Genomic DNA, 21,659 nt, shown 5'->3' on the forward strand with positions numbered 1-21,659 from the left:
ACAGTAGATAGAAAAACATGCAAAAGATATTTTTTGCAAGTCTTTTCAAAGTATATAAAAAGGAGAAGTTACATGGATGATCAAATTTCAGAAAAAATGCAGAAGGTAACACTAGAGCAACAAGATCAACTGTTCTTTTTGCTTTTGTGTTCACCCCAAGGAAGCTCACATCAGTTCCTTTACTAGAACCCTTCTTCACCGAGACTTCAAAGAAGCTCATGACACGAAGTATCAGTAGCAGAGGTCAGGAATCAGAGACAAAACAAAGAGCAGAGCTGGCTGGGCAGACAGCCCATTGAAGTTTAAGGATAAAAAGTGGTATGTCCAACCTACTGATAGTGCTGTGAAGTTTGTCTTCAAAATCGCCTCAGGTCCAGAGGCATAAAGGTACCTAACATGATGCCAATCCTCCTGATGTGTGTACTGGACAAGTTGTTAAAAACTACTGTACAGGAACAGAGGTAGTGAACACAAATATAAACACAATGTGTTAAAGGAGAAGCGAACACAGCTTTTGTAAAGTCACATCATTGTAAATCCATTAGAATATTATTATTATTAAGTAATCAGTAAGCAATCAGATGATTGAAAGTCAGTTGATGCAGTCTGTGGATTTGCATTTGACAAGATCTCACACCACAGTCTCTTAACTAACAAACTTAACTAACAATGGGTAGAAGAGAAGGCCCTCATGGCTCTTTCTAAAGAATTTAAAGGAAAATATTAAGCAGTGATCAGGAACAAAAGGACATATCCAAAGTCAAAAGGTTTCTAGAGAAATCCTGATGAGATCCCCACTTGGACTTGTGCATTTTATCCATATATGATCTACAGCAAGAGAGAAGCATGAAATGGCAACAAATGTAAAATAGTTCTTTGAGTAAAGATCTCGCAAAACTGAGCTGATGCCCAGCAGGTGAGGAAGTAAAAGATGAAATTCAGTTTCAAGCAATTAAAAATAATTCAGCTTCTGCAAATGCATTACAAAGCATTACAAAAGAAACATCTTGGAATTGAAATAATTATTTCTATGGCAGTATTAATTCATTGCTCAGTAGCGCTCCAGAATCCCAAATGCAACTTCATGAATAACCGTAAAAGGAACAGAAAACAAAACAGAAACAGTGCCTTTAAGTCTTAGACATCCTGTGCACTTCTGGTTCTAGAAGCTCAAAATGGCATAGCTGAAATGGAAACAGTACAGAACAACAAAGGTGACCAGAAGAATTAAATTCATCCTAGAGCAAGGTATAAGAAAACAGAACAGGATTTTATAAGTTTGCAGTAGAAACAGTTTGGGGGGACACAGGAAAAAACAAACAAACAAACAAAAAAACAATATGATGGCTATATAGAAGTTAGGGAATGAGTATTTACTGACTTTTCCTGTAAAAGAACTAAAAGTACAAGAAGCTGTTTGAGTACAAGAACTAAAAGACATAAAAGTGAAACTACCGGACTACCAGCAAGGCAAAGGTCATCTCCTCTTGCAGGAAACTCCCTTCTACAGGATGCAGTAGATACTAAAAGTTCAGATGGCTCCAAAACACACCTGAACAAAATGATCAAACTCTGCCTAGAGGTACGCAGCACAAAGGCATTATCTGGGGTATGGGTCCTAGTGAGTTCTAGACTGCCAGATACTAAGAACACTTCTGAAAACTTCTCTCCTACTTTTGTGCTTAAACTTTTCTTCAACTATCTGCTTTGAGCCACCACTGAAAAAGCCTCCCAGAGCAGGAGATCCTTCACATTTATCCAGCAGACACTATCATGCCACAGTTCACACTCACGTTCCTGTGCAAAAGGTCATTGTAAAAACACTTATCTGACCAAGAAACATGGAGTAAAACAAGTTGCTGCATCCTTAAAATATTAACCTTGGGCCAGCAGGTCAACTTGACATCAAGCAATGCTGTCAAACCACATATTAGATAAATTACTACTGATCTAGATAGCCAACTACAATACTAGCTATGCACAGCTTCTACTAGTAGAAATACTAAACAACTACATTTCATACCACTATGCACATACATTGACATCAAGCTACATCTCCTCCATCACATGTGATGAAAAGGACAAAGACGAAACATCAACAAGAAGATTATGGACTGAATGTCGCAAAGAGTTATCCAGAACAACTTCTTACTTATCTTCCCCATTTTATCTTCTATTAATTGTGTCTAGGCTCCTAAGCTTATTTTTCTATACCAATGAAAATCAGTAGAATAAAGCGCTAAAAAGATTAAATACACCACATATCTAGTTTTAAATAAATTAATTCATACCTAAGAAGTCTGCGTTAAAACTGTTCCTAAAAACCACCCATGACAGAAGTCCTACATTCTCTCAGAGCATCCTAAGTGGCTAAGAGAGTTAACTGCATTAAAATGCTCCCTAATTTTCAGATCATCTCCATTACTGCACTTTCTCTCTCAGACATTAAAAATATAAGACTCATGGCAGGAAGCTGTTGTCATGCATATGGATGAAACTTAAAGCTTAACTTATCACCTTCATACTCAGATTACAGAATATTGCTTTTGCTTGATAATTAAAATTTGTTTTGTTTTCAGTTCTTTTTGTGATCTATCATGTTTACATGCCTCCTAGGAAAAAAAAAAAAAAAAAGAAAAAGTAGTTATAAAATAAACAAAAATACTTTCCATTATATCCATTCTGAAATCTAAGCCACATTCAGCCAATTATTTTCACTTTCTTTTGTGGTAATTGAACACAGAAACACTAAGACAATCAGCAGGAAAAAAGTCAGGGCCAGAATGATACTGTAACATTTCAAGTGAATCCCTACAATATATTATCTGCCATGCTTTCTTCCTTAACAGAAGTAGTCAATGCTAATATGACTTAATGAAGAATCCTGACAACTTCATCATATTTCTGAATTGAAATGACCTGATTACAATCTCCTTGAAGCTACTATTTACATTTTAATAAAGGACTATCATTACAGTTCTTTAATGGCTCAAAAGCAATCAAATAACTCTGAAAAACAACCAGAGAGCAAAAAATATTACACCTAGCTATGCAAATTTGACAAATGCATATAACGTTCTCATGCAGCAAAATTTAAAATTTAAAGAACAAAGTTCCTGCTCCAAGCAGGGAAAAAAAGGAACACAACTGCAGCCTTGGACACACTTTTAAGACTGCAACTAACCAAATTCCTAGCCTTCACCTCCCTGCCACACATTTCTACCATGTCTCCAAAATTCTACAGTTTTAACTAAACATCTGCAACAACCTCACCTTGGGTTTTATCAGTGCCTAAAGCATTACTGTTCTTCATAAAAAAAAGCAATGGAATCCAGAGTTCCTTGGGTAGGTCCTTCACCTTTCACCAAATTCCAGCATACTCAAGAATTGTGTTCACGTTAGTGTCTGAACGATTGGAATATTTAATCAAACTTATTATTACACTATTCTTTGATGTCTATCAAACACTAATCAGGCAAGAGAAGTGCTGTACATATTGTCTCAAAACACTGTTCATTTTCCAGCACTGAAACTGGAGTAGACTAAGCAATTTCATAATGCTTCTTTTCAGAAGATGCAATTGGAGTCAGCAATTCAAATGGTCACAAAAAAGTATCTTAAAAAAAAAAAAAAAAAGTACATCACCTATTTACACAATCCCTTTTGTGCATCCCTTTTTGTATATATCCCTTTTATTTCTCCTCAGTTGACACAAACTAACTTATCATAAAAACAGACTTTATCCATGACTCCTCAAGACAAAGCCAGTGTGCAGTGTGCAGTGTCCAGCAGTGCGCTCTGGCAGCTCGAAAGGCAAATGGGATCCTGGGCTCCATCAGGAGAGGGGTGGCGAGCAGGGACAGGGAGGTGATTGTCCCTCTCTTCTCGGCTCTTGTGAGGCCCCATCTGGAGTACTGTGTCCAGGTGTGGAGCCCTCAGTACAAGAAAGACATTGAGATTTTGGAAAGGGTCCAGAGGAGGGCGACTAAGATGATCAGGGGGCTGGAGCACCTCCCCTATGAGGACAGGCTGAGGGAGTTGGGCTCGTTCAGCCTGGAGAAGAGAAGGCTGCGGGGTGACCTCATTGCAGCCTATCAATACCTGAAGGGAACCTACACCCAGGAGGGGAGTAAACTCTTCAAAAGGGCTGACGACAGCAGGACTAGGGGAAATGGATCCAAGTTGAAGGAGGGAAGATTTAGGTTGGATGTTAGGGGGAAGTTCTTTACTAAGGGAGTGGTTAGGCCCTGGAACGGGCTGCCCAGGGAGGTTGTGGATGCCCCGTCCTTGGACGCGTTTAAGGCCAGGTTGGACGGGGTCCTGGGCAACCTGATCTGAATGTGTATGTTTGGTGGCCCTGCTAGGCAGGGGGGTTGGAACTACATGATCCTTGAGGTCCCTTCCAACCCGGGTGATTCTGTGATTCTGTGAAAGCCAGCCTTCTGAAGAAGCTGAGGCATGCACTTTGCAGACTGGGAACAGAGATACATTGAGGCTGTAGTCACTTTGGGACTCCACACTATTTTGATCAAATGTATTCTGTCTTCCGTCTCACTTCCCCCTCCCTCCTCACCACAGATCTGTACCTGCACATCTTTGATCTGCCAGCACTGCTACACACATCATTGCTCCCTGGCTGAAATCTGGAGCGTGGGCTAAACTAAATTACAGTTACTGTGACCTATTGGCCATGACTGCAGACAGCAATTACGGACAGGCAGGTGAGGGCAAGGTCTCAGAGGAAACAAGCAGCTAAGAAAGGAACTCTTTATCACCTAGATATTCCATACACTCTTGACCCATTGGCAAAGGATTGAGAAAAATAACAGAGGAAAAAGTAGGAGGAAATGACTGATTTCTTGTCTCGTTGCCTCTATTCCTTTTGTACTTCAGTGGGAGCTGGAACCAGTCTGCTTGTTCCTTACCTAACACCAGCTGTGAAAATGTTTGCCATTAGAACAACTTATTCTGGTGAACCATATTGAAGCACTGAACTAAAATATGGACCCCTCTATAAAAAGCTTAATTTCTGTCAAATGTGAAGAGAGAAAAGGTAGCAGAGCCCACATAGTTTGACAGAAAAATCTTGCATTACAGAAAGACAAGAGTAGAAGAGGAATTACCTTCAGGATATTCCTCTTTATTTAATCTCCCATTTTTCCAGGGTAGGTGGCTGAATATTACAAAGCAAGGTTGCCACAATTTAAATGGTCTCTATTACCAAACATATTCATAACCATAAATTAAAAAATGAGGATGATACATTCAGAACAGGCAGCTTCAAGGCAGAACTTGAGAGTATGAAGCAAAAACCTTCTAAAAACACAGTTTAAACTAACAGTCTTAGCAGTTAGCTTAATACAAAGTGCTGCTGAAGAGGATATACTGTTGTCGTTAAAAATGATCATTTAACTATTGTAAAACCAACAGCAAACCTAGCTTAAGTCCAACATTCTTCACAAGCGCACAAAAAAAAACCAAACAAGATTACCAGAAGCCCTTCTCACAGTAAAATATTAACTAAAATATTTCCAGAGTTGCTACAAACACAGAAACTTGCTTCCCAGAAACTATCCTATTTGCTTTAAACTACATAAAGAAAATTTAACAATATTTCGCCCTGCTCAGCTACTCACAAATCAAATCTCCGTTCTTATCTGCATACAGCCAGCTGGTTTTTAAAATTCTGCTGTAATTGAGGGAAAAACAATTAAGCAATATTATTAACCATCTTACCATTGTTCCCTGGTGGTTGTAATGCATCTCCTGTCAAGCTACACCATCCAACTGGGAAAATATCACGAGAATCACATCTGCACCAATAGTCAAATGCTCCTCTCCAGCCATCAAAAGTAACAAAAACTTCATCTCCTTTAACATCTCCAATGGTTGCTGGGCAAATCAAGTATGGGTTCTTTCTATCTATGGCTTCAAGCTTCATTCCAACTTTAAAGCAGTTTGTGGCAGGTTTGGGTGGTTCCTACAAAAGTAAGATTGGTAGAATATTTGTGTTCATATGATCCGTTAAAAACAGAAGCCAGAAAACCTCTATTTTTTCTTCAACATTCTTATTTCTGAGTACTATCAAAAAGTTACAGCGGATATTCAAAGACACTCACTGGTGTGTCACATTTGCTTTTCCTCTCGTGCTTCATAAAAATCTAGATTCTGTTCCCACAAACACAGTTGGGATAATTAGCAAAATTCCCCATGTCAGCAAGGCTGTGCCAAAAGTATTTACATAAGCAATAGGTTGCACCCAATACATTATGCCTGGGCAGCAGGACAGCAAAGGCACTAACGTGAAATTATCACATGCTAATATAGAAGAGAAGATTTGCAGGGAATGGCTATTTCTGGGGCTGATAAATGTCTGGTAAAAGCTTCATCTCTCAATTAGTCCATGAAAAATTCATTAGCATTGGACATTATTTATAGGCCTCTATTAACCAAGCCTGACTCAAAACAATTCCAAGTGGACAAAAGAGAAACAAAAATCAAGTCAACAAGAAAAAAAACAAGCAAAAATGTACCCACAGTGCAGAGGTGGTGACACAAGGGAGCCTGCATTACCACCTCAACCTTAGGAACCTCAGCCTCCAAAAAACAATCATCTCAGTCATGCTGATAGGCTACCACAGGGAAGTTTGGTTCAACGCACCTCCGAAAACTACATAAAGTTAATCATGTAAGTAACACGGCAGGTCAGGAAATGAACTCTCTCTTACTGACATACATTTATATGTCATTCCCAGTATCAGAAATGAAGCCATTCTCTTTGGCAGCACCGTAACAAAAAAAATGAAGATGTCATTTTAATATTACTATTGTTCTATATGTACTTTTTTGTGTTTCAGTGCAGTTTACTTAATAGTTTAAAAAAAAAAACAGGCAGAACAGCTTTTTCTACTGTCAACAACTTTCTCATTAGATTTCAAACGATGAGTAATGCACCCAATTAAAACATTTAACAAAATGTTTCCAAGCACTATTTTATTCCAATGATTCCTTTTCTAAGAAAAAAACAATTTACTCTTGCGCATAATCACAACACGAGTATGATGCTTTTAAGAAATGTGAGACAAGGCATCATGTCTTCAATCCATGACACAAAAAGCGTGCTAACATTTTTCTAAATAACACAGCAAACTTTAAAAGTCTCGACTAAGAAAAGGAGATACCCATCCAATGGACTGGAAGCAGACCGCTTCTTCTCTAGTTTTGTACCTTGCCAATCCATTTCAAAGCAGTTTTAAATAACAGTTGCCTTCTTGTGCTGCAGCCAATAGGCAATATCTGGGCATTCTCACTAAAAAATGCAACCAGAGATCAATGGATATAAGCACGTATACTAGCAGACCTTTTCTCCTTACCTTCTTAAAGAACGCCGCAGGCGCCATTTCAGCTCCATTCAGAGTTCTTAAGAGAAACATTGGCCAAGAAGATGCATTCATCTGGAATCCTAAGTAACAAATAAATTACTTGTGTATAACATCCCTACATTCAGTTTGTAAAATATGGGAGGAAAAAGATATAAAATTGGCTTTACTACTGCCTGACTCCCTCTACTTTGGACTTGGAGAGACAAAACAGAAGTAACCAAGAAGGCCCAAATAGAGGAGCTGTTGGTACAGAAATCTGTGCACTGCATGCCCACTTTGAGTGGTCTGCTTACAGAATCAGTCACTGTTAGTTTGTGATTTGATAGATAAACATTTAAGACTGTCCAACATATGATTTCTAGCACAGGAGATGACCAGGTCATCCCACACAGTCCCTGCCTCAGTGGAACTTCCCAAGCAGAATGAAATCAGAAATAACTCAGCTTACTTTACAAGGCCACTTCTCATTCTCAAACAACTTCCTCAGCTCCAGATTCCTTCATTTACTGAAGAGAGACTCTTATTTTCAAGGCTGTTTTAAATCTTTCATCAGATCAGATCAGAAAAGATGATGACCAATTGGTTTCTTCCCCCCAACCATAAAAATAAATAAATATTCTTAACAAAGAACACATAATAGTGAAGCAGAAACATATAATGGCTGTAATAGATGTGTATATCTTATTGAAAAATGCAAACTAGATGTTTCTACTCTGGCATCCTTCATTAAACAAGTGAATAAAAAGTACAAACAGTAATCAGATTTGTTCAGCTGAACTACTTGATACAAGCAGAACAGATGTTTGGCTGAAAATATTCTCATTCCAGATAATCTTCCTTCAGAATCAACTACTTTCCAGTTAAAAAAAAAAAAAAGCATAAAGTAAAACCAAAAATATTCCCTTTACACTGTTTTACTCCATCTTTTACAGTTACATGCTGGGCACAATTTTACAGGCAAATAGACATAGAGAGAATTGGAAATCTCTCCACAAAGCAGTTACTACCAGAATCTGCCAGGAACTGATGAGCTCCCTCACAACTGAACCATGAAGAGCCTCTTGGAAGAACGCCACTAGAAAGGTGGAATGTATTCACAATTCTTGATCAGTTAAATCATTAAGTAATCTAAAATTGAATTACGTGGATTATATTTTTTAATTGCTCTTCAAATTACAGCTTTCAGCTATCTTTAGCTGAATAAAAGTTTATGCACTGGAACTACCTACACAACACCTAAATTAATAAAAAGCTCACAACTGAGAAATGGTGTCATAATTTGAAGACTACTGAGCTGATTATCAGTCTTGGTTTCATACCAGAGTCTTTACACAGTCTAAAGACGTGTGATTACTGAAACACAGTATTCCTAACCAGCTAGCGCAGAAAAGACACATACACAAAGAAAGAGGAATGAAAACTAAACAGTTTCAATCAACTTCACTTGGCCTATAAATTGTAGGTAAAAACACAGTAAATATTACCTTTATCAGAATTTGCTGAGAACATTAAGTTCTCAAAACCATAAAAGATCACCTATGTAAAACAGAAGACAAAACAGGAACCCTGTCCTACATTAATCATTTTCTAAAAAACCTTATGTAACATACATAATTAAAGCTATGCAAAGATGAGGTAGGAGGGAGTATTTTAACTTGTTATTATGAGAGAAATAGAACATTAGTATCCAGAAGGTTCCCTACCACTCAGGAAAAAAAAAAAAATAAAATAAAATCAGTTGCTTAAATGTCTAACAGGAGGTAATTATACACCCAATTAGCTCCCAGCTTTGCCCAGGAACAGGATGCTGTAAAGCTGCCAAGAAGGCTTTTTCAAAAATTTATCTAGGTATGCCAGAATGCTTCATTGCTGGAATTCAGCCTATCTCCAGAAAAATCTAAGACAGGAGGGAAAAATAATGGCATTTGCATTCTTTTCTGAATAACTGCAATTGTTCTGAGGGCAGGTAAACTTACATTCCTGGATGTAGGGAAACATCTGCTTGTTTGGGGCTGCTCTAAAAGTAGCCTGCACCTACAGAGTAAAAAACAGTATCCAAAGAAAAGCCATCAACCCTTCAACTACTGATCTCGGAAAGTTTCTCTTCTTAATGGCTCAACTTCCTTCATTACTCAGAATCCAGAGTTGCTTAATTCATCAGGGCCAGTTTAGAAACACATTTCTTAAAAAAAAAAAAAGCACTGCAGTCTTGAAGAAAAGCTATACGTCACACATACATACAGCTGAAAGAGTAGATACGCTCTTTTCTTTTACAGCCCTTGTTCATGTTGGTATGACTGCATTCATTCTAGAAGGTTCTACGAAGAACCTTCAGAGAGGCTAAGCAGTCATTTCTCAAAAACAAAATAAAAATAAATCAGTATCTTTTTCCTTCAGTGTCAAGAAATGCAAATGTTTTCATTCAAGCCCTCTACATTCACAAGAAAAAGAGATTAAAAGAAAAAAAGCCTTTTTGAGCTGAGACTGTATCTATCTCAAACAATACCTTTGGTGGACTGGTATTCTAGCTGCATTATCTTACGTTTCTCTAAAGCAGCACAAAAATATCTACCTTCACAATCTACATGAAGCAACTTACTGCTTAAGTGAACTCCCACTGTATCAGTTTGCCTGTCTCCAAGCTAATCAAGTTTTGCACTGCAATGAAATTACACTTTCCACTTTACTTTTCTAACAGAAGATCTGAAATCTATTAACAGATATGATAGAAGAGTTTCCTCAGGTCAGTAAGAGAAAGCACAACCACCTTCCCAACCTCAGTGATTCCATAATTCCATCAGAAGAAGTTGGAAAAATTTCTTCTCTGAAAGAGCGGTGAGGCAGTGGCAGAGGCTGCCCAGGGCAGGCGGTGGAAAAAAAGGGTATCTGATACACTAAGTGACATGGTTTGGTGGTATGGTGGTTATAGGTTGATGACAGGACTAGGTAATCTTTGATTAATTAAGATGAAAGTTGGTCATTATTTTTCCCGTTTTTGAAAAGCAGAACTGTTTTCAAACTAATAAAAAACATCATTTTATTGAAAGATTTCTGTACCCAGAAGTGTAAGCTCTACCAAACACAGTAGAAAAATGTAGATCTAAATATACAGATTAATCACAACAGAGAAAAATGATGCCACAGTTATATTACTCACAGTAGTTGGTCAAAATTAATTTCGAGTATTCATTGTGTAGCAAGGAATTCTTTTGTATAGCTCCCTGTTTAATAAACTTCCTCAATTAGTTTTCACTAAGCTCAAGCACTGCTTCTCAGTTTGGGGAGGCATACTGTTGTGGCTCATACTGCTCATGGAAGGCAAAAAAAAAAATCTGCAGACTATTTCTCAGCGTAGGACATCTGAATCCTTGCTCATGAGCATTTGTCGTGCTCGCAAACCAGTCACAACAAATTGATCAAACATCCCCCTCTTGTGTCAGCTTGAGGAAATGAGAAACACACGCAGTTTGCTACAGCCCTGGAGCGCCCCTTTCCTGATGCAATATTGTTGTTCGCTTTCCCAGATTGCAGTTTGTTTGGAGCACCCAAGAAAATGGAATGATTGATTCAGGTTGTCCTGAACTGTACGCACTTTATACAGTCCAGCTAAGCACTGCACACTTGGCTTAATAGCAAGTGTCTTCTACTGGGCCACTCCACCTTACTGAAGAGGAAAAAAGGATATTTTGCCTTACCCAAAATTTAGTCCTTATTAAGTTCCACTAAAAGGGACATGGACAACAACAACAAGCAATAAAATATTGTATCCATACACACTCATAAGGTAGGGTGTGTATATCAGTGAACAGTTTCAGAATGGGCACATGACAGTATCTCAGAATTACAAAAGCTGACAGGCACTACAATTTAATACTAAGAGACTTTATTAAGTAACTAAAGCCAAAAAGCATTTATTCTGCTCACTCTTATTTCAAAAGACTAACCTGATCAAAAAAGAAGGAAAAAGTCACAATCCACTTACCCGAAATTAGTTCACTTACCTCTCCTTTAGAGTCAAATAATTCTTTGATGACATGTTAGTACCACTGAATTTGCCAAGACAAAAACACCAGCTCTGCTCCATAGACATTAGTTCAGAAGCTTTGTTTCTTACCAAGTGGAGGCTGCAGCATGCCCCCCTTCTTCTCACAGGTCCCGATGGGCTGTATATCTGAGGAGTCCACCAGCCTCCAAAAATCATTTTTGTTGTCACTTCCATCGAGTCGCAACCTTAGCCTGGCCCCAGTGATTCCAATTATCGTAGCTATGCAAACCGAGGTAACATTGCGAGGATCACGGGCTTCCAGTTTCATGCCAACTTTGAAATCATTCGTAGGTGGAATTCTGGACTACAGTAAGAGATAAAAGACTTTTTGTTGTTGTTTGCATTGCTAAATTGCCAGCCAGTTCAATATACAGCTTTCATTCATCCAGATATTTCATAGAAGTGGGTAAATATAAAGAAGCCTTTGAACTTCCAGCGTTTAGCAGTAAATCAGAAAAGGAGATTGGACAACCTCCCAGCAGCATAATTTCAAATATTTGATGCTTCTGCTGGATAAACACAACTGATTTTTTAAAACATAGGCAGAGCCAGGATGGGTAGGACAGGAATATTGCAAAAATATGAATACAAAGATGGAGGAGGAATGAATAATACTCAAAGCGAATGGGAAACAAAAACAAGAATATCAGGAAACATGACAACTCTTAAAAATAAAGAAATAAATACCAGAGCAAACAATATTTATTAGTTTTTAACTCATAAGAAATACAATAATATTTTGCAAATTAAAACAAAACTTGGACGCTCTTGCGCTAGACACAATGAAGGTTTGAGGCAAGAATGTTTCTTCACCAAAAAAAGCTTACAGTACAAAGAAAGAAAAAGGAATTAATGTTAAATGCATTTTAAAGAAAGGAAACAGTCTACAGTCACATAAAACTGTGCAAAGACAGGAACTGCAGCTTGAGCTTATTCACAGAGAACTGAGTACATTCACACACACACACACACACACACACACACGCTGAAATGCCAATTTAATTAACAGGCATCAGATTCTTGGAAAAAAAGATGCCAGCACAAGGAAGAGATGATGAATGCAATTTGGTCTTTCAGCTGAATTTTTTTGTTACAAATTAAAAGTTAAAAAGGGAGAATATTCTTTAGTGAGCTATTATGAGGAACACAGAGAAGTTCACATAACAACAAACACAGGCAGAGATCAGCTGGATTACAGTCCGAATGCTTGCCTAATGGAACCCTGTAGGCAACAACATCACCTTACAACGATCACAACCTTGTATCAAGACTAACTGGTATTATATGACTCACCTTGGCTCTAGTGAGATTCTAGAACAATCTCAAGGGAAGTAGAAAGATATCTCCTCACTTTCAGCCCGAATTTATTTGTAGAAACTTTTACCAATACTGTACTTCCAGTTCTCTCTACATCTTTGAAAATACGAAAAAAAATCTGCAGTGTATTTTGCCACGTGGCAACCTGATCCCTTCTGATCAATCTTTCCTCAAGTTAAACAAGCCAAACACTGAGGTTTCTCGTAGGAGAGGAAGACTTCTCCTGGAAGCCTGCCTCTATACCTCATCTAGGTCAAAGCTGCTCCCAAAAGCAGATGCCAAAAATGGCAGCCTTCCACTTGCCATTTTACCCCTGCAGCTAACACAACCTGAAACACAGGAGGCAGGCAGAGGGCTCACAAACATGGGCATTCACATTCACAAGATGCACACATCCCTTGCCACACCTGTCTGGTCAGGTCTGGTAGGGAACTATACTGAGTACGCAGGGTGCACCTGTATGCCTGGGTACACAGAAAAGGGCTGAGGAATTCTGCTACCTAAACAAGTATTGGTGATATTTTGCCTCCACAGCACTTAATAATTAAAAATGTATCTTGCTCTGTCTTTTCGATGGCGTGCAGGTGCAGTGTTCCAAGCAGATCCCAGATCAACAGCAGGAGCCCTGGAGGAGCCAGAACTCAAAAACCAAGGAGACAAGCAATACTCAGTGAGCACTGAGGGCAGCATCTGCCAGTGCTGCATTTAGACAGCAGGCTGTCTGAAAGGGGAGACTGAGCATATTAAATTTAAAGGGCAATTCAATTTCAGGACATTGCTTGTCCAGCTGTTATTTTCTACAACCATGATAGACAACTGAAATTGAAAAATTAGGGAGTTTGGTTTTTTTTTGAAGGAAAAGTGAGCCTGTTTAAATAACAACAACTCAAGGCACAGTTCTAAAAGGTAACTCCTCCATACCAGTTCTTATCATGTAGTAAAATAACAAAACCAGCTACTTAAGAGCTTTCCTTGAAGCTCTATTCTAACTCAAAGGGGCTGAGCTGTTAATATTTAAAATTTTCAGCTGCTTGAAAAGAAAAGTTTAGGGGTAAGAGAATGAGATGTAGAATGCTTCAGAATTTCAGGGACTCATTAAAAATAACGAAGAGTGACAAAAAAATTCTAAATTAAGATAAATACTTTAATCAATTCCTATTAGCAGTCTATGCCTGTACTTTAACTTATGGTAGAGACTTTAATCTATTGCTCCCCAGGTCATTTTTAATTACTATAACATGTAATATTCCCACAAGTCACAATTTCTGGATATAACAGTCAAATAAAGCTCTCTGCTTGTTTTTTGGCTGGCCACAACAGTGCCTTCCTTTCATTACACAGAGGGACAACAACATGTACGATTCATGTGTAACCCAGCAGTAGTCAAATTAGTCCTACATGAAGCTCAAGCACTTTAGTTTCTAAAATCCTCAAACATTAATTAGCAAGAAGAGCTGGCTCTGCAATAATTAACACTGCATATTACTTCCTACTTAAAGGTCAAATCCTACAAGTGTAGTTTGAATATGCAAATTGTTTGGAAATTTGCTATGCACAGACATGAAGGCTCTTCTTTCCAACCCACACACTCGTAAAGTAAATCCAAGTCACTCAGATATATCTATCTTAGCCAATGTTATTTAAACACCTTTATTTGGGATGCTATTTTGTTGTATGGTTAAGGCTTCCCAAGCATCATTTGCAAAGAAGTCAACACACAAAAGAGACAAGGAAAGGCTTCCGAGCAGCTTTCTGCTACAGCTACATATCTCAAGAGTGTATGCTCTGGTCATCATGGTCTACAAGGTATGAATACAGCACTAACTTAGAATGACCAAGAAATAGACCACTGCCCTATTACTACCCAAGCAGGGCTTGGGGTCTCCGCCTTGAGCTGGTATCTACCATGAAAAACACATACTGAGAATGATAAATTATAGGTGAGCCATCCAAAAATAGCCATAGACTTTGCTATTCTTAGCCCTCTCTCATTGAAAGCAGCACAAGAGAGGTATTTTGTCCTTTATCCTCATCTCCTGAAGCGAAAGTTGAAATTCAAGACATAATATGAAGAAATGCTACCATCTGCTTTCATCTTTCTCTGTTCTCCATTCCTGCAAATTACTTCAGGTAACCAGTATGATGATTCCTCTCCTCATATTATTAGTCCAGGTCTTCAGATTATTCATTTGCTGCTTTTTGCTTGGTCTCCACTGGAAGCCACTATCGCAGTACTACGAGACTGCCAACAAACCCTAGAAGTCATCTTTCTGGACACTCCAACCTAGTAAACCACGTATACGCTGCTTCTCACATAAATTACAGTTCTACCAACCTGAACTACCCAATTCCTTCAGCACCTACCTATTCAATTCATGGAAGGTGCACCTACTGAAACTCATCCTACATAATTTTTCACAGCTAAGTCAGACACTCCAACTTCAGAACATACTAGATCCCAGCTGCTCCTACAGAAAGAAAAACGCCTTCAGAGGTTGATTCATTCTCCAAAGAGCTGAATAAATGAAGATCATTAGCTCATACAAGATGGTAGATTTAAACTGCATCAGTAAATACATATAAAACCATCACGCAGGGGGAAATCAAACTTGTAGAGCACAATGTAAAGCAGCACACTAAATACCCTTTGTACGAACTCCTTAATATCTCTCACTGAATGACAAGTAATACTGAATTCTAGTAACTTGAGACTGTAGTTACACATGCATACTCTTCAGTGACCTCAATCTTTTTAATTCTTACATTTGAAACGCTTAACTTTAGTCACCCTCCATCTTTTGACAGCACAAGTACACTAAGTTCAGGGACAAATTGTTTTCCTTATTATAGATCCAATATTTCCTTTATATTCTACCACAGAATGATTTCAGTTGAAGAAACCTTAAAGATCACCTAGTTCCAGCTCTCCTGCCAAGGACACAGATACATGCCACTAAAATAGACTGCCGAAACCCCCATGCAGCATGACCCTCAACTCTTCCAGCAATGGGGCATCCACACCTCCTTTGGGCAGCCTATTCCAGTGTCTCACCACCCTTACAAGGAAGTGTTTCCTCCTTATATTCAGTTTAAATCCACTGTCTTTTAGTTTAAAACCATTGTCCCTTCTGCCACTACAAGTTCTGGTAAAAAGTCTGTCCTATAAATTTTTTAATGTATTCTTTAAACTCCAGTACCTGTTATCACTATCTATTTTTGAAGCCACCATGCTACCAGAAAACCATAACGCAGTTGCCATCACTGAAATCTGGTAGGCATGGCCATCAATGACTACTAGCTGTTCAGGAGTTTTTCTGGTTGATCCACGTGTAGAAGCCATTTTGTTCTTTCTTGCACTCCTTTCCAATCTAGCTGAGCCTAGATGGGCTCAAGCAGTGGGCCCTGGAGAACCTCATAAGGTTCAATAAATCCAAGTGCAAGGTCTTTCAAGTGGATCACATCAACCCCCACTACCAATAAAAGCTGAAGGACAAAAGGATGGAGCATAGCCCTGCCAAAAAGGACCTGAGGATACTAAGGGATGGCAAGCTGGGCATGAGCCTGCAATGTGCCCTTGTAGACCAGAAAGCCACCCATATCCTGGGCTGCATCAAAAGAAGTGTGACCAGCAGGGTGAGGGAGGTGATTCTGGGCTGGCGAGACCTCACTTGGAGTACTGCATCCTGATGTAGAGCCCTCAGTACAGGAGAGAGTTGGACCTGTTTGAGTGTCCAGAGAGACACTGAGAGAGAGGGGGCCTGTTCGGTCTGGAGAAGAGAAGGCTCTGAGGTGACCTGATGGCAGCCTTTCAATATCTAAAGGGGGGTTGCAAGAAGGGGACAGACTTTTTAGCAAGGTCTGCTGTGACAAAACAAGGGGAAGCAGTTTCAAGCTGAAACAGGAGATTTAGATTGGGCATAAGGAAGAAGGTTTTGTTTTGTTAGTTTTTTTTTTTTACGATAAAGGTATTGAAGCTCTGGAACAGGATGTCCGAACAGCAGGTAGATGCCTTGTCCCTGGAGACATTCAAAGTCAAGCTGGATGGGACTCTGAGCACACTGATCTAGCTGTAGGTGTTCCTGTTCTCTGCAGGAGAGTTGGACCAGATGACCCTCAAGGAACCTTTCCAACTCAAACGATTCTATGATTACACCTTGGTAAGAATCATCCTGAATCCTAAAACGCAACATATTTCATGGAATCATAGAATGATTTTTCACTGAAGTGGCGAGGTGCTGGTACAGACTGCCCAGAGAGGTTGTGGGTACCCCACCCCTGGATGCATTCAAGGTCAGGTTGGATGGGGCCCTGGGCAACCTGATGATCTAGCACATCATCTACTGACTACCCACTCTGCCTTTGGTGGGGGGGGAGGGGGTTGGAACTTGATGATCCGTGGAATCCCTTCCAGTCCAATCCATATGATTTGAGTATTTGGGAGATTCAAAAAATAAGTGGTAAATAACTTTTCCAGCATGCACAAAAATATATATACATACATTTTGTACATCTAATACCTAGTCAGAATTGAAAGGACTCCTACAGTTACAGATTGGAGGAAGGCTCCTTTCATTATCAGCTAAATTTTAATTCCCACAGTAATCCTCTAATATTACTAAAAAAAAAAAAAAAAAAAAAAACCAGAAATTATTTTTTAACCCCAATGAGACTGTTCTATCTTGTTCTCTTTTAAAGAAAAAGTGAGTCCAAAGATACAGCTTTAATGAAACCCTCAAAATCTGGCTTGAGGCAGAAACCAAAAACGGAAAATTTCAGTTGCTGGTATCGACCAAAAGTTTAAGATACTGATAAACAGAGATCAAAAGAAGTCAAAGTCTGCAAGCAGTCCAAATGTAAAACTTGACATGTAATCACCCCACAACGAGTAAACATACACAGACTTGCAAAATAGTATTTGGCATACCTGTTTGAAACAATGTAGAGGGGCAGCTATTGATTCAGTCTCCTTCAGATAATCATCCCAACTAAACTGTTCTGAAAGACATAAGACAAAAAAAAAAAAAAAAAAAAAAAGGACAGTTTTGAAAGGGAACATAAATTAAGAGGTGAGCTGGGAAAATGGAGAGCAAAAAACCCACCCAAATATCTGTAGAATATTTTTGTTACCCCAAGAACAGCATTACAATAAAATGAAAACTTAATAAAATACACAGCTTTTGAAGTAGCTTTAAGAGTCAACAGGGGAATCACATAACAGGAAAATATGCATATCTACAAGTTCTTCTTTTTGTGCTCCACATTTATATATTTTGTGCTCCACATTTACAGATACAAGTCAGGATACCTAGATTCAATTCTCAGCACATTCCTGTAAAAATCACTTCAGTGCTTTTGCATCTTAGCTCCCCATCACTTGAGCAGTGGGACGAACAGCAGCACTGCTACAGTAACTTCAAAGGACTAGTTTAATAATACGCAGTAAAAACCACAGACACTTAGCATCTACTGAAATATACATTGAGAATCAGTATCCCCAGTCCACTATAAATCAAAAGAATCAGCACTGCATTCCAACAGCACCTTTGTTTCTTTTCATTAGAAGTTTGATAAAGGTTCCTCTTTGTAAGGTGAATACTACAAGATAAAAACTACCACAGCACAACTAATGTTTTTGTCTGTAAATCATCCAGATGACCTCCTTTGCTTATTTTTCTGTTTGGGCAGCTGGAATCTATCTGATGTTCCTGTAAAGCAGATCATAAATAAACCCCAAAATAGTGCAACGATGCCACCCAGTGGTTCAATCAGCGATAACTTCACAGAGCAAAATCTTCACAACGGTGGAGAAACTGCATTGTGCCTGCCAGTAAAAACACTACTGGACAAACACAGTGCCTCAAGCAGAAGAGAACCATCCTCTTGATCCACTAAGATCTTCAGTTTTTGGCACAGCAGCCTCAAAAGCGTATGAAGGATTGGTTCTTGACTCTGCAGAGGGCATGCAGTTGTTAACTAAGTAACAAGTAAAAAAATAATTCAAAACTTGATAATTCAGCAAACTGAACTGCAGTTAGGCTGGTAACAAAGATGTTTTCATAGGGCACCTTGGAAGCCTGTATATTTTGTCATAAAAACCTTATTTACACATTTATACACTTGCACTGATTTTGTATTATTCACAAAAGGTATTAACTTTAAAAATGCATTAAGATACTTTTAGGAGGATATGTTCTGGAAATGGTCCTTCAGACTATTCCTAAGAAACCTGCCTCCAGATCCATTGCTCCTTTCTTTGAAAAGCCATGGAGGACACAAATACCAAAAGTAATAATTAACTGCTTTCTAAGTCTCACCTTATAAAAATAGCCTTTGAATCTAAAAATAAAATTGCCACTATCGATTGACTTGTGATTAAAAAATTATTTTTCAAAGTAAACTTTAATGTACTCGGTTCAATAAAATTAACCCAGAGGTTAATTTCACACAGGGGGTGGTGACGCACTGGAACAGGTTGCCCAAGGAGGTTGTGGATGCCCCATCCCTGGAGGCATTCAAGGCCAGGCTGGATGTGGCTCTGGGCAGCCTGGTCTGGTGGTTGGCGACCCTGCACATAGCAGGGGGTTGAAACTGGATGATCATTGTGGTCCTTTTCAACCCAGGCCATTCTGTGATTCTGTGAACCCTACCAAAATGTTAATTATGTTCCAGCTATTCCAGCGCTGACTTGATGCAATATTGTAATTACGAACCACAGCGCTGTTGTGGTAGGACCAGGCAATGTAGATACTTCAGAGACAGCATGTTCCAAGAGAAGGGACAGCATTTACATCCTCTGAAAATACTGTATCTCCATAGCTGCATTTCCCAAAATGATTTCAGTTGTTGTAACATGACTTTAAATTTGGTGGGATGTCCAGAAAGTACAGAGGAAAACAAATGGGTTTGGTTTTCAGGGAGTATTTGCTAGAAAGCCACATAAGGTAACACAACAGCCAGCTGCACCTAAAACCATAAGGAAAACAATATTGCCTTGCTCCTTACTTTAAATGCAGGATATTAAAAACCCTTCCCTCAAGCATAAATGACCTAGTTTACATCAGGACCACTCCAACTGTGAAGATATGCTACAGAAAAGCAAATGTCTCAGATATAGAGCTACTTATCATTTAATTGCTGCAGTCATAGAAAAGAGAAATGAAAGAATATCTCAACATGTAAGATGGTTACTTAGGAAGACAGTAACATGGAAAAAAAAATCTCTATCCAAAAATCTCTACCCAAAAAGTAAAGAAACAGTTGTTTTCTACATATTTCTAATTCTAAAGCCCCTGAAAACACACAACTTCTGAGAAATTGAAGAGAAAATTAGTTCACACTGAATGATTTAACATGCATTCTCCTTCCCACTCAACCTGTAGGCTGAATTAAACAGCTTAAGAAAAACTGTCATGCAACAACACAGACAACTCTTGCAACCCACGAGCAAAGTGAAAATGAGAGAGAAAAAGGAATTTTCATGCTGAAGAACAAATCAGCATATATTGGGAACGAGGAAAAGAAAAAAAAACAAAAACAAAAACCTGAAGGTAATCAGGACATTTTGTAAAAAAAAATTAGGTAGTTTATAGCCAGCACAGGAGTGGGATTCTAAACAGTGATCCAAGACCATCAGCATGCCTAAACAGCCTCATTATTTAAACAAACAAACTAACAACAAAACAAAACAAAAGAAAATAAGTTTATGCCACAGTTGCCTACAATAGCACTGGTTTACAGTCAATGCTCTGTGGGTTAACAGTACTTGCTGTCTTGCTATTTTTTCAATTCTGTGTCAATACCCTAGCACTTCTGGAGAGGCTTTACCCATTACAAACTAACTTAAGCTACTAGAAGGGACCCTAGGATGCCTCCAGTTTGGCTGCTCAGAGCAGGTCCCATCACAGCAAGGCTTGCTGAGTTCTGAGTATCTCTGGGTAACCTCTCTGGGCTCCTCTTCTTGGGTTTGATCATCCTTCACGCGAAGATTTCTTTCCTCACAGGAAGCAGGAATGTCTCACGTTCCCATGAGTGAAGACAAGATGACCTTCCATTGTGTCTCAGAATTGCATCTGGCCAGATTTTCTTCACAGTCACCTGTCAGGCAGTTGAAATTAGCAAGGTGATCTCCTGTAAGCTTCCTCTTCTTTCAGCTGTGCAAATCATCAGTCTTCTGTTTACATCTTGTGCTTCAGCACTTTCATGCTGTTGGTGGCATCGAGCATGTCAACGTCTTCTTCACGCTGGGGAGCTCAAAACTGAACAGGGTTCTCCAGACATAGTCTCACAGACACCCAAAAGGAGCCAACTTCTCTCAGCCTGCAGCCCACATCTCTGCTAACACGACCACGCATGCAGTTCATGTTTACAACCACAAGAGCACACTGCTGGTTCACGCTCTGCCTGCAGGCCGGCAGCACCCCAGTGGCATCCCATGTGGTCCCATTAATGCCCTGTTTCTTGGAGTGTACCCGAACTCTATCTTCTTCTACTGCACACACTGCTTTAGTTTAGTTTGCATCAAAGTTTGACAAATTTTAAATTGAAGACTCAAGTGTAACTTGTAAATAAGCACAGTTCAAGCATTATTTTTTTTTTAGTTTAATATATGTCACGGATTTGACCAGATCAATCTATGTCCGTGACAGGGGCGACAGGCCTCTGCCCTCCCCCCCCCACCCCAGTCCCACAAAAATGGGAAGGAAGGAAGGGAGGAAAAGAGCAGCGGCAACAATCTATGGAGGAAAACTTATTTTACTATAATATTGGAAATCAAGATAACACAATATATACAATTTAATTGAAATTGAGATTAATAAATCAGACAAGATAAGAGAGAGAGAGAGAGAGTTCCCGGGACCGATTCAAACCTGAAAAGCTTGGAACGGCTAGGAAAGCACCTCCAGCACCCACTGCAA

At 39.1% G+C, this 21,659-nt stretch overlaps 1 protein-coding gene across 3 annotated transcripts in view; it reads right to left on the bottom strand.

Moving 5' to 3' along the window:
- SCML2 (Scm polycomb group protein like 2) overlaps positions 1-21,659 on the bottom strand; it is a 76,401-nt gene that overhangs the window by 30,496 nt on the left and 24,246 nt on the right. For all 3 annotated transcript variants that reach the window (XM_042868318.1, XM_042868317.1, XM_042868316.1), the window contains 4 exons: positions 17,669-17,739; positions 11,497-11,731; positions 7,374-7,462; positions 5,737-5,980 (listed from right to left, as the gene is read on the bottom strand). In XM_042868318.1, the coding sequence (XP_042724252.1) occupies positions 5,737-5,980; positions 7,374-7,462; positions 11,497-11,731; positions 17,669-17,739 (639 nt within the window). The remainder of the gene's footprint in view (positions 1-5,736; positions 5,981-7,373; positions 7,463-11,496; positions 11,732-17,668; positions 17,740-21,659) is intronic.

This window comes from Lagopus leucura, unplaced genomic scaffold (assembly GCF_019238085.1).
Source record: "Lagopus leucura isolate 7727_CA_CO unplaced genomic scaffold, USGS_WTPT01 Super-Scaffold_100001, whole genome shotgun sequence".
NCBI lineage: Eukaryota > Metazoa > Chordata > Aves > Galliformes > Phasianidae > Lagopus > Lagopus leucura.